This window comes from Drosophila willistoni, assembly GCF_018902025.1.
Source record: "Drosophila willistoni isolate 14030-0811.24 chromosome 2R unlocalized genomic scaffold, UCI_dwil_1.1 Seg167, whole genome shotgun sequence".
Lineage (NCBI taxonomy): Eukaryota > Metazoa > Arthropoda > Insecta > Diptera > Drosophilidae > Drosophila > Drosophila willistoni.
In genome coordinates, this window is record NW_025814050.1 from 17,236,054 (window position 1) to 17,249,259 (window position 13,206).

Below are 13,206 nucleotides of genomic sequence, written 5' to 3' on the forward strand. Positions count from 1 at the left end.
CGTTCTCTAAAATAAAGACTGGTTTCTCTTTGGCTGTATATGAATGTTATTTCAAGCCGAAGCAATGTTATGTTATGTTTGAAATCAAAGACGGGTTCAAAAAAGGAATGTTAAAACTAAAGAAAGTAATGTTAAATATACATATGTAATGTTAAAGGCATATTTTTAATATAACTTTCTTTAGTGATTTTAAACAAAATTCCTAAGATGCATCTCGCCGATTATCCCAATAATCCATTTCCGTTCCAGTGAAGTTCTTAAAAATTACATTATACAAGTGAATTAATAAAGTTTTTATTGTTATGTGTAAATAGGGATTCCGGGAGAAGGAAAATAACCCAATCTTCATTCGTTTAATTCAAAATATGAACTGATTTTGGTGAAGCCATTTCAGATGATCACGATGTTTAATCTTAAGCAATTGTTAAGCCTTAGAATAGTCAGTGAAGAATATAGAAATGTAATATGTTGCAAAACTTCCCCATATAGTGGGCAATAGTTAGTTAACTAAGTAACTTTATCAAAACTATGAATAGCTTTTTATATTGAATGTCAAAGAATATTAAAAAATTGATGAAAAACTCTTGAAATGTCTTGTAACTTAAAAATGATGATGATGATAAAGATGATTGTGAATATAACTATGTAAAGAAAAGAAAGATCAAAATAGTTTTATAATAAACTAAATTGTTTTACTAAGTTTTGCATACTTTTGGGGGTTACTTTTCCCCATTTCCATTTTTAGTTGCGCTCTAATGGAAATGGTAAATTCATAAAGTAGTTTTGATAAGGCATTTCGTAGAGAGTTCAAGTCGCCAGAATGCATTTGTATATAAAACAACAGATTTATGAAATGAATTAAGTACATTTTATAATTTATCTCCCCGTTTTATGATGTTTTCACATGAATGTCATAAACTTGATGTTGAACTTAAAACATATTTTATATGATGTGCCTATTAAAAATTCTATCTATCTTTCTCGATGTCTGGAGGAATACTTTCTTTTTGGCCATTGCCTTAAATTTCACTCGATCTCTGTTCTTTCCCATACATTCATCTTCACATGATAAACATCAAATTCGTCATAGATACAACATTAAATTGCCTCACGCATTTGTTTAAAACATTAAAAAATATATTCCATTTGCCCTGCAGTTCAGCCGGAGTCATAAAGATGAAACTGTTAACATGTGCCTGTTAGGATGTTTACATGGCACGGCCATATGAATGCACTGAATGCAACTGAATGCGTTTTGTTAACAGATGTAAGCTTATATAAATCACGGCCAAACCGCAACATTTGTTTATCTTTTTAACATGCCGCAAGACGAACGGATGCTGCTTGCTGCTTTGTGATTCGGAACTGTTCGTGATGTTTCGGTTTTTCTCGTCAGAGTTGTCCCCCGGAAAATTCAAAATGAAAATTCGTGCTCGTTCAGTGCCACTTCGGCTGTCTTAACGCGCGGTTGTCTAGTCTCTCTAGTTCTAGAGTCGGTCCATAGCAAACATTTATCTAGTTCTTCGTACGCGAAATCGCAAAAACGGTTTCTGTTATTATTACTGAAAACTTGCTCAACGATAATATTGTCAATTGTAATTGTTATGCTCATTAATTAATACATCATTGTTGTTTGTTGTTTTTGCTGCAAAACAATTGAGAGAGTGTTTATTTTGCGTGAATTCATCTATCATTGTGTAAAGATCACGCCAAACTTCACAAGTGTTAAATCAACGTGTGTGTGTGTGTGCGATTTTGCCGGCTTTCGTGTATCTGATTTAATTATGTTGCAAGACAACTAAAAGCAAAGGAGAAAATATCATTAAAGATGAAAACGCTGTTGATGCTGTTCGTTGTGGGTCTATTTATAATTTAACTTGCTGATTGCATTTGGCGGCGGAGATAGCTCTAACTTCCAGCTTGTTATTCCAATTGCAAGCGAACTGAGACCCCAGGACAAGACATTGTCACGGTGAGTTATTAGCTAGACTAGACAATCTGGAGAATGAAGTGCTACATTTTCTCATCTCTTAGTAAAGGGGGGAACTGAATAAAAGATTTGCACTAACTTCACTTACAAAAGATTTCACTCAACTACAATTCTAGAGAAAAGATCTTGTCTGTTGGCTTAAATATAGAAGTCGATGTTAAAAAACTATTTTTAAAATTAAGGCATCTTGGCAGAAAAGGGTAGAGTATCATTCCAGAGTGATTAAAATATAGATCCAATCAAAACCATTTAATGGAAAAAAGTGCAGTTGGTGGAAGAAGTATCGCTATTATTTTAAGCATTTTTGATATTAAATTATTTTGACATTTTTTGTCTATTTTTAAATCTAATCTATTTTAAAATCTAATAGTCTGGACTCTGTTATACTATATAGAGTATCATTCCAGACTGTGATTAAAATATAGATCCAATCAAAACCATTTAATGGAAAAAAGTGCAGTTGGTGGAAGAAGTATCGCTATTATTTTTAGCATTTTTGATGTTAAATTATTTTGACATTTTTTGTCTATTTTTAAATCTAATCTATTTTAAAATCTAATAGTCTGGACTCTGTTATACTAAAAAATTTAATGATGTATTTTATGAATGTGTTAAACTAATATTAAATATATTTTCACATGTTATTAACCCTCTTTCAATATACATATTAGAAAATTCAAAACAAAATAATTGGGCTTAATGGATAATTGACATTAATTTTTGAAGCGCCTAAGAGTATGCACATAAAGAAGCAAGCTTTGCTATTTCTTTTTCGTTTTATGTAGTTTCGATTCCTAATTAGTTTAAGCCTTGAAGATGGTAAAACTCTCGACTCTTTATTAAATATAGCTAATAATGAAACTGGGTTGTTCTTAAAATAGCTATAGCAATTGTTTGTTTGTTTTCCCTATGATTTCATAGGATTCATATGATTCATATTCATTCATATGATTTATTGCCCGGCTAAAGTCCAGTTTTGATTAATAGCAAAGAAGGTCGAAATCTAGCAATTAGTTATATCTTATATCAATATCTTTGAATAAACTGATTTTTTTTATAATAGTTGTCAGGACAAAAAGTAATTTAGGTGTTGACTTACCCTTTCCTTTTTTAATATGTGCAGGATGATGATTCATTTGCCTTTCATTTTAATCGCGAAGATAGTTCAAATACAAAAATATTAAATAAATTTCATGAAAATTAGATCTTTTGGTGAAATTTGGTTAAAATAAATCAATTAGTCTAATATCACAATAGTAACAATTTTGATGGAACGGATTTAAGAAAGTAAGTTTTAGGGTTTTAATAAAGAATTGTCTAAAACAGACCCAGGTATACGATTTTTAGTATTTAAATATAAAAGATGAAATTTTAGAATCTCACTTTATTTGAGAAAACTCTATTTTGTAAATAAACATTCAAGTTAACCCCTTGCCAGATATATGTGTAAGGATAAAGCACTCGAAAATTAATGACATCATGACCATATTCGTATCGTGATAAATTTTCATCGTATGAACATCAAATGGAATCAATAAGCAAATTTTAGATCATCGTAAATAAGTAGAAAATTGCAAAATGGAATTGCAATTGCAATTGTTGCAACAGCTGCCTTCATTTGAGACATTTCTGTTGATGACATACCCTCCAGTATCCAGATGGTCTGGCTCCTACATTTCGGTCCCCCTCAACCTCACTCTCACCGCCCCCACCAACAACAGTTGCGTCCTCTTTGCCTCAACTAAGCATTGCCACGTTGAGTTATTAAACACTTTTGCTGTCTTCTCTTGTTTATTTATGCGTGTGCGCCTCGAAGAACTGCAAACGGTTGCCTTTTCATGGACTTGCTGCTGCTTCTTTTGCTGCTTTTTGGTTGTCATTTAATGTTGTTGTTGTTGTTGTTGTTTATGTGCAGCTTCCGCCACAAAAGAGAGCATTTTACCAGTTTCACTTTCATTTTCTTTTTTTGTGTCGAATCTAGTGTATTAAACTCTTTGGCTAAAGTTTTCACCGCCCCTTACAAAACTATTTCGCTTGAAAAATCACGCTCATTGGCATTGGCGAAACGTAAAACTTTACCTATTCAAACTTCATACAATCTAAAATTTTCCAACATGAATGACCAAGAAATGTTTTTAAAATGAGGCAACGATTGCGAAATACTCTACAGCAAGTTTGACTTTTTTTTGATTCTGGAAAGTCAACAAAAAAAGTGAAATTTTTGTTTAAAGTTTTATAGTTAAGCTTAGTTTGGTAATATTAAAATATATTCATTCAAATATTTAATATGTCTAAGATAAGAACTTTTATTTTATTGGACTTAATAATTTTTATAATGCTAAAAGATTTATAATCTGAATTATATCCAAAGTCTTTGTTTTAAAGAACTATTCAGAGCCTATTTTAATTTCCTTTTAAATCTGTACATAATTCACTTCTTTAACTTTATGTAGGGTATATAGATTTTGTGGAGAATTTTATTATGCCATACCTGTGAGGTATATGTGTATGTGTGTGTGTGTGTGTGCAGTTTTATAAATTGCCTTCTGGTAATTGCTTTTTAATGGTAATTGACCATGAGAATTGTTATGGAAATGATTATTGTTATTTGCCATGGCAAAATTAAGTGTCTGGTTTTTAGTACTTAACTTGCACAGCTTTACAATTGAGATGCTGTGCAGCATCGTCCAAGATAATTTAATTTTAGTTATTTGTGCTAAATATCTTGCTCATGTGAGCCAATGAGAAATTTTTAAATGACATTTTCTAGTTTAGTTTTCTTGAGAAGTTTAGCTTAAAATATAATTTTCCTTTTCATGTTGACTTTAATTTTCTTTAACTTAACTAAACTGTGTGTATGATGAGAGCGAAAAAATATTATTTATTATCCAAGATCACAACTGACTTATAAATTTAAAGGAAGAAATTTTCATATTAGTATAGTAATGAATTCCACTTTTTTCAATACAATCCAAATTTCATCCTCTAAATTGTATAGCCAGGCTAATAAATAAAAAACAATTAAAAGCTTAAACATAAAAAAATTCAATTTTTACTAAAATAAACATAAGTATTTTAAAAATTGGCCTATTATTGTGATTTGGGATAAGAAAAGTTGTACAAAATAGTTAAAATAACTTTTAAAATTATTGTTTTAGACTTTTATTTTTTTATGTTCAACACTTTCACATTAGAGCACTAAAGGCTAATTTTATGTAAAAATATCAAGATTGATTTTAGTTTTTTTTTTTTTTACTAATTGGCCAAAATTCATTCAATGTTTATCTTATAATTAGCTAAAAATTTCATTTCAATTTGAGTGAAATATTCACTGATATTCGAACTACAAATATATGAATTAGACATTTCGTCTTTTATGAGGATGTTATAAGCTATAATTATTCAGTTGTTACACAATATTAACGACAATGAATCAAGTTTTAATATAACTTTAGGTGTAATAACTTTTCTTATAGTGTTACGAATGTAACAAATATTATATAGGTTGTGATTTTATGAAAGACTTTTCGTACAAAGTGACTGGCAAAACACAATAAAATTAACTATTTTACTATTTTTTATGCAATCCCAAGAATTGTTTATAAATAATTTTATCCATGAAAAAATATTACAAGTTAAAGTATCAAAAGTACGTTCTAACGAATAGATAGAAGAAGTTGAGGAAGCAACCAATTTCGACAATTTCCTATTCAGAAGAAAAATCCTGGTTGAATATTTAAATGAGTTTAGTTTCAGTTTCATTTTGTAGCCTTCGCTAATATTAGTTTCATGTCCTTTGGCATCTGACGACTGACAACGGTTATCATTAAGTTTCTGTTGGCCCTGGACATGGACATGGATATGGCCATTGGGGGCAACTGTTGATTTTTTCATTAAAGCTTTTTAGCATAATTCCATGAGACTGGCATATTGTGTCCTGATGCCTCTACAGAAGTGGCAGAAGCTCCTCCCGCCATCCTCTTTTTCTCTTGTCTCTCTTTGGTTTGCATCAAGGAAAAGTAGCAACGACTTGAACAACAACAAAACAACAAATACACTTATTTAGCATATTTTATGCTCATTAAAATGGCACATTAAGTGCATATTCTTGAACTCTGACAGAAAATGAAATAGATGCAGACTCAGGGAAAGAAGGCAAAAAGAAAATCGACATATATAAATATAAGTATATACTATATATTTATTCTTCTCCTTAGTCGTTGTCGTGGTCGTCGTCTTCATCTTTTTCTACCATTGATGGCGATCAATTTGGTTGTTGGCTGTGATTTAAGTGCGCGTAAATCTCTGTGGTGAAAAGTGGTTGGCTCTGCCGTTCCCCGTTCACCCCGAATCTGTGGCTCCATTTCTACATCATATCGCCAGCCTCCATCTAACCCCCTTTGCATGCCTCATGGTGCCCCTCTTGTTCATGGTTTGTTGCCATTATTTGCATTTCATTTTTTTTTTTTTTTTTGCGTGTGGCGAGAGAAAATGTAAATTGATTTATTATGCACAAGCGAATGAATGTTGGCTGTGTGTATGAGTGGGTGGATTGGGTGGCTGGATGCAGTGGAGAGGTGGCCAAGGGTATCCCTTTTTCTTTTGGCCACCTTCCCTTCTTATCCTTGGTCTTCTTTGGTGCAGTCGTGCGTGCAATTTTTTTCTTCTTTTCCAGGAGCAGGAAAAGGTAAAGCTGCTCTTGCAGTTGCATCCTTTGCAGCCTGCAGGGCGTAAACATTGCTATTAATATTGATTTAAATGCGAACAGAATGAATGCAGTGGGAACAAGATTGAGAGAGAGAGAGAGAGAGAGGGAAAGAGAGAACAAGAGGGTCTCTTTGGCCGTGGAAAAAAGGATACAACTATTACCCGTTCCCCTTATCAAAAAAGAGGACAAAAAATATATGCATTTCTCATTGTCATTGAGAGCAATCAAAGCCGCCGGCGTTGACTTTTCGCTATTAGCCAAATTGCAAAAATCACGCCCCTAAAGATCTCAAGCGTACGAGAATCCACAATAAATAAAGTGGCTCGATATGGCACAGTTGTGGTAATACCCTTTCAGCGAAACTCTGTGGTCTTTGGCTAGACATACAATAGTTAACAAAAGGATAATATATAGCCAAAAATTGTACAGAACATTAATAGCTTAAAAGTGATTTACAGAGCTGCGATTTTAGATGATGAAACCTGCAAATGGCAAAGAGAGTTTTAAATGAAGTACTTCCTTCATGCATTTTGGTTTAAAGATTAATTTCTTTTTAGTTAGATTAAATAATTAAGTTTGTTTCACACACTAGATAACTAAGTTTTTAATGGACTTTAAATTTTAGTGTTAAACTATTAGAAAAGATTTTTGGAATACATTTTGTAGGGCCCAAGTCAAGTTTAGTAACGAGATGGGAATTTTTGAGGGTGAGCTTGGTCTTTGATATCGAAATTCTACCACATTTAAGGATCAAATATGTTTGTTTAGCAAACTAGGACTGGGCTGATAAAGATTACATTTAAATTTTGTAGAACGATTGAATACATCAAATTAACGAAAAAGAATCAGCATCTATTTGTCAGTTAAATTAGCATATCAATAGGTTTAAATTCTTCGTGATTGGATTAAAAATGGCAAATAAAATTAAGTGTTTTTTCCGGATATATCTTTGTTATATTTCATTCTGTTTTTATAAATATATGAATGTAGGATATCTAAGCTCTGAGATTGGATAATTAACCTAATTAGTTTATGGATCAGGATATTTACGAATAGGAGTAAATCTCTAACAAGATTCAGCGAGTTAAGAGACTTTATCGATTACTAGAAACGACCAATCAGGTAGAGGGGCTTAGTATGCTGGCTTTTTGCTGAAGACCTTGCAACAAAATAAAATACAAGATATTTACTTTATAAGATTTTTAAAAAAACTAAGATTGTTTGTAATCAACCCTTTACAATAGTAAAGTATTTTGTTATAATTAAACTTAAGAGCTAAAATTATACTGCAAAATACATAAACACAAAACTAAGTTCAGATTAGATAAGGTAAACGGACACTGCGATTGGTGTTTAGATCCAAGATTCCCTTATGATAATTACAAATTCTAAATGCTAAATACAAAATGTAGTTTAGTAGTCCTTTAGAAGATTTAAATCGAAGTTTTTCTGCCTGGCTTACTAAAATTCATATCAATATCGACAGGCACACCAATTTCAGTTACCAAATTTCTAAATTCCAAACGAAACCTTTCCATAGAAGAATCTATGGATCAAAACCTGATAAACTTATTAAGAAAAAGTGAAGAATAAAAGCCAAGTTGTGTATTGAATTAAATGTGCAAAGTTATTAGCTTAGCTAACATACTGCATTTACTCTTAAGAGCATGAGACAAAAAACTTTTTCCCGTCAGCCTCAAAACAAAATGTATGCAACTAGAAAGAAAAAAAAACAAGAAATTGGAATACTCGACTATAATAACTTTTGGCAATAATACAAAAAGCATCCATGTTTTCAGTCTGCACGTGGATAGCGGGAGTAGAACTTGAAGTTGGAGCTAGCTGAGGAGAGGTGAAAGGTATAAGTAACCTATATGTGTGTATATATAAAATTGGGGGTGTGGCAGTTGCCTTATACCAAATCGTTGGGGCGTGAAAAAATATGTAAAATATGCATAGACAACACAGAGAAACAGAGAGAGAGAGGGAGAGGGATGGGAAATCTCTTCTAGTTCCTCCATCGCTCCCTTTGTCAGACTCCTCTCCTTGGGTTTTCTCTCCCCAGCTAATAGACATGCCAAACATGTAAAGTAGATGCCAGGATTATGTCCTCCTTTTGTCCTTTTAGACAAATTGCTTAGCAAGCGTGAACTTTAAACACCAAACTTTACTAAGAAAAACAAAAAAAATTTGAAGGGAAACTGAAGTAAGAACGATAATGAATACTCAATCCCAGCCACAAACCAATTCAATTAAATTTACAAATTGATTTCAATAACTTTGATTGAAAAAGACAAACACCAACAATGTGAAAATCCACAACAGATGGCGCTAAGGAAGCATTTTGGCATCCTTCTTCTTAATTGAAATGCATTCAAATTGCATATACAGAAAAGGACGAAAAAAAAAAGCAGAAAATCACATAGAAAGCAGGGACATACTAGACGGATACGGATATGGATATGGATGGAATACAATTTGGAAAGTCTGTGCGAGACTTGGTGGACGTCGAGCAACAGCTGACAGAGCAAATTGCTTTGAGCTTATGACACGATAAAGCAAAAAAAAAAACACAGAAAACCAAAAAAAAAAGGAATCTAGAAAATATACATACCACAGGAGAATGCTGTAGACGAGATGATGATGATGATGGTCATGGCATTTGAATGTGGCAGCTGGCAGGAGCATGAGGAAGTCCACGAGGAGTATGTGCTACAAAAAGGGGCAACAACATTGCTCTCTCTAAGCGGTTTACTCCAACCGACCGTCACCACAATTTCTACACCCTTAAGGGAGTTTATAATGTGTACAGTCTGAGCTTCATTTATCAGTTTTTAATAGACTATGAGAAGCTTAAACTTGATTACGTTTTAATTAAGTTGCCTGAGAATTGGCATATGCAATCAAGAGTCATGTTAAATATTTAAAGTTGTCTCATCAATGCACTAAAAGTTTATTGTAGACATAAAAAGTTTGCAGTTACATCGTTTAGACTGATCTAGAGAAATTGAAATTTTACAAGTTCAAATTGCGTAATGAAAAATAAGTTCCATTTTTTTATCATAAATGAATATTTCTCCTTTTGATAATCTTTTGACAATTTCTTTCAGTCAGTTTCGACTCCTTGTAGAGTCAATTTGTAATCTCATGCAATTAAGTTTTATATGTTAGCATTAAATTATTTGAATAAGTCTAAATAACACTCATTTAGAGTGATTTTTGTGAAGTGAAGTTTTTGCTTTACCAAAACTATTTTTGGAAGAAGAATTATTTTAAAGTTTTATCTCGCTTCTGTGAGAAAGTTTTCGTTTTAAACGGACATAAAGTAGACCTTTAGGATGATTTTTGGCAAAATAATCTACTAAATGCAATGAAAGAAGTTTGATTAAGTAATAAGAAATAAGTAAATTTTGTCTTACTCTTGGGATTTATACGATTTTGGAAATAATATTTTTCGCAAAGTAATATAAACTGATACCTATGTATAAGTACATTGATAACTGGCATCAATTTCATTCTGTCCATCTATCAATTTTTACAATTCACATAATTTTCAGAATTTTATGTACAAGGATTGGGTAGATCAACCATATGAGAATTCTAAATACAAAGAAAGAGTAGATCGACCATGTAGATCAATCATATTAATAAGCTAGAGACATTTAAAATAATGATTTATACGAATCAATTTCCACAGCTTTCTCCCTTGCTAAAGGGTATACTCAAATTGTAGTAACTAGTTTCGTTCTTCAGTTTCGTATAAACATGCTAATTAATTATAAAGTTAATACCTAGCTTCGGGCTAAAAATAACATCTAACTTAATTAGGTAACTATTATGTAGGTACAGTGTGCAGAAGGTGAGTTTTACTTATTAACTAAGTAGAACTCCAAGTCTTAAATTTTGAACATTAGTTGGCCATTTTAATGAGGCTTATTTACACTTGGCTGAATTTTTTGTTAAGAAAAGACATTGGGCACTTTGTGTAAATGCAAAAGTTTTTGTTAATGTTGAACATCTTTAACAGCTTCAAATGACTAACGAATAGGTATTTCAGGACACAATGCTGAAGTAGACACCTACTTTAAATTAAAATTATTGCCATAAAAGTTACTTAGTTTCGATTTGAATAAAAATACTTCCACTCTGAATCAATTGATACACTTTCCACTTTTTCAGTGCTCTTGAAATGACTCTAGTACCTAATGACTATTGCAAATATTGGATTTAATCCAAGCGTTGATTTTGTTGGTCGACCTTTTGACACGTGCCCGGAAGTCGCGAGGCGGATGCCTTCTTGCAGACATCACCATTTGGATGGGACAAGGCGTCGCGTCGTTTCATTTGTCTGTGTGGCGGGTTTTTACGACTGGACCGTTATTTTTGTTTTATGCTTCAGTTTGTTGTTATGTATTATTATGCTTATAAATATTTTTTTTCTTCCTTTTGCCATAGAATTTATTTTTAATCCGCTTACGTCAGGCGAAATTCAATCAAGAATTCGCACTGCTCATTTCATATATTTTTTTTTCGTGGTTTTTGCTCTGTCGTCTGGCCATTCTGCTCGTAAATCAGTCTACTGGCGGAATGTGTGCTTTTAGGCGTATAAATCTATAAGCAAATTGGAGTAAATTTATGATATTTAATAATTTTCCATTACATTTCAGGCAAACATCACAGCAGAACAAAAAACAAAAAGAGCAGTACACCAATTAAATGTAAAAGACAACAAAGAAAAAAGCTAAATAAATAATGCAAAATTTGTAAAATGTGCAATTAACAATTATGCAAAACAAAAGAAAAAAACTATAAAATGGAATTGGTTTTTTTTTAGTTTTGTGCGCGAATCTTAATTAAATAAGTTAATTTCTTGTTTAATTGAAATTGCAAATAGAAAAGAGAAACTGCACCAAAAAATTGAAATTAATACTTCAAACAATATGTTGAACAATTTCCACGTAATTCTAACGATACTTTTTATGGTATTGTCAAATCAATTGATGCGGCACAATGTCTGGGCCATGAGCACAGATTTGGGAAGCAGCGCCGCCAATGGAGTCGGCATGGGCAATGTCGGCAATTCGAATGCCAATAATGGTGAGTAGAATTTAAAATTTCTATATACAATTGTAACATTTAACAACAATCTCTTTAAGTGGACACGAAAAAGTAACAGAAATATTTAGATTAAAGCAGCTTGAATATATTATTATATATGTGATTTTTGTGAATTTTAAAAATAAAAGTCCTTATCATATTAATGTAGAGTAATTTATTACTTATATGGGCAATCAAATTCTACATTCAGAAAATAAAGAGTTTAATTATTGTATATAGAATGTTATGTTCGAAGTGATATATACGACATTTAGTTTCATAACTTAATGCTATTTAATGCTAACACAATTTTCTTAAAACTTTCTCGAGGAAATCATGATCTTATTGTACAACAAACTGTGGAAATGACTTTTGTAGGTCTTTATTGAAATGCCTTAAAAAAGAATGGAACCAAAGATTCTCTTAATCAGAGCCCTTATTGATGTGTGGAGGTTTCTTTTATTTTAAAATTATTGTTGAACCAAACGTTCACTTAAAACAATTTCATAATTTATAAGAAGATTTAAACATATTTGCACTCCACAAATAAGTAACCATATTGATCTTCTAGTACGATGTCCTACCTACAAAAATTTTAAAAATAATAATTATCACTTAAATAGATAATTTATTTTTTAAAGTTATTCTATTAAAAACATTGTATAAAAGGATTCTATCAACTAAAATGTATATCTAAAGATGTTTTTTCCCAGTTTCAAAAAGAAGTAGAGGCTGTTTTTTATTATTTCTAGTATTATGAAGTACATACTTCAGATTCAATACCAAAAAATTAAATTTAAGTAATTCATAGATTACTTTGATTATGATAGATTTCAGTTAAAAACATAACCATTAAAATTTGCGCTCGTTATGCCAAGTTTAGTTGTATTATCTAACTTTATTTTTCATTTACATAAAATTAAGATATTAAAGTTTCATATTTTTAATTTTGAAGTCATTTATTCGTTGCTGATTTTGCATTGAATATCGCACATAAATTTATATTAAAATCATATTATTGAATATATATATATATGTAAGGAATATCACAGACACTGACATCACACATTTCCTCTCTGGTATGTTTTTCTTTTCGGTTATATTGTATTATATTTTTAATTATTCATTTAATTGCATTTACAATCATTCAGCCAGCACGTGGCAGCTATAAAAAAATGTCTGTCTCTGTATGTATGTAAATCGCTTGTTATTTAAATTGTTACATGACATTTTTTTTTTCTGTTTTTATTTTGTTAAAAACCAAAAACTGATTAAAACGTCGTGGCAGCTGGCTGCCAGGTAAACAGCCAACAAAAACACAACCAGCTAACTAAATTAATGAGGACTCTGCATCTGATGGGCGTTGACAACGTTCAAGCAATTAAAATGTGACATTATAATGTTGTGTTGA

The 13,206-nt window shown here is 31.5% G+C and overlaps 1 protein-coding gene across 1 annotated transcript in view; it reads left to right on the top strand.

Moving 5' to 3' along the window:
• Positions 1–11,575: 11,575 nt before the first annotated feature.
• LOC6642480 (neurotrimin) overlaps positions 11,576–13,206 on the top strand; it is a 74,015-nt gene continuing 72,384 nt past the window's right edge. The window contains exon 1 of the mRNA XM_023175969.2: positions 11,576–11,795. Within this exon, the coding sequence (XP_023031737.2) occupies positions 11,639–11,795 (157 nt within the window). The 5' untranslated portion in view covers positions 11,576–11,638. The remainder of the gene's footprint in view (positions 11,796–13,206) is intronic.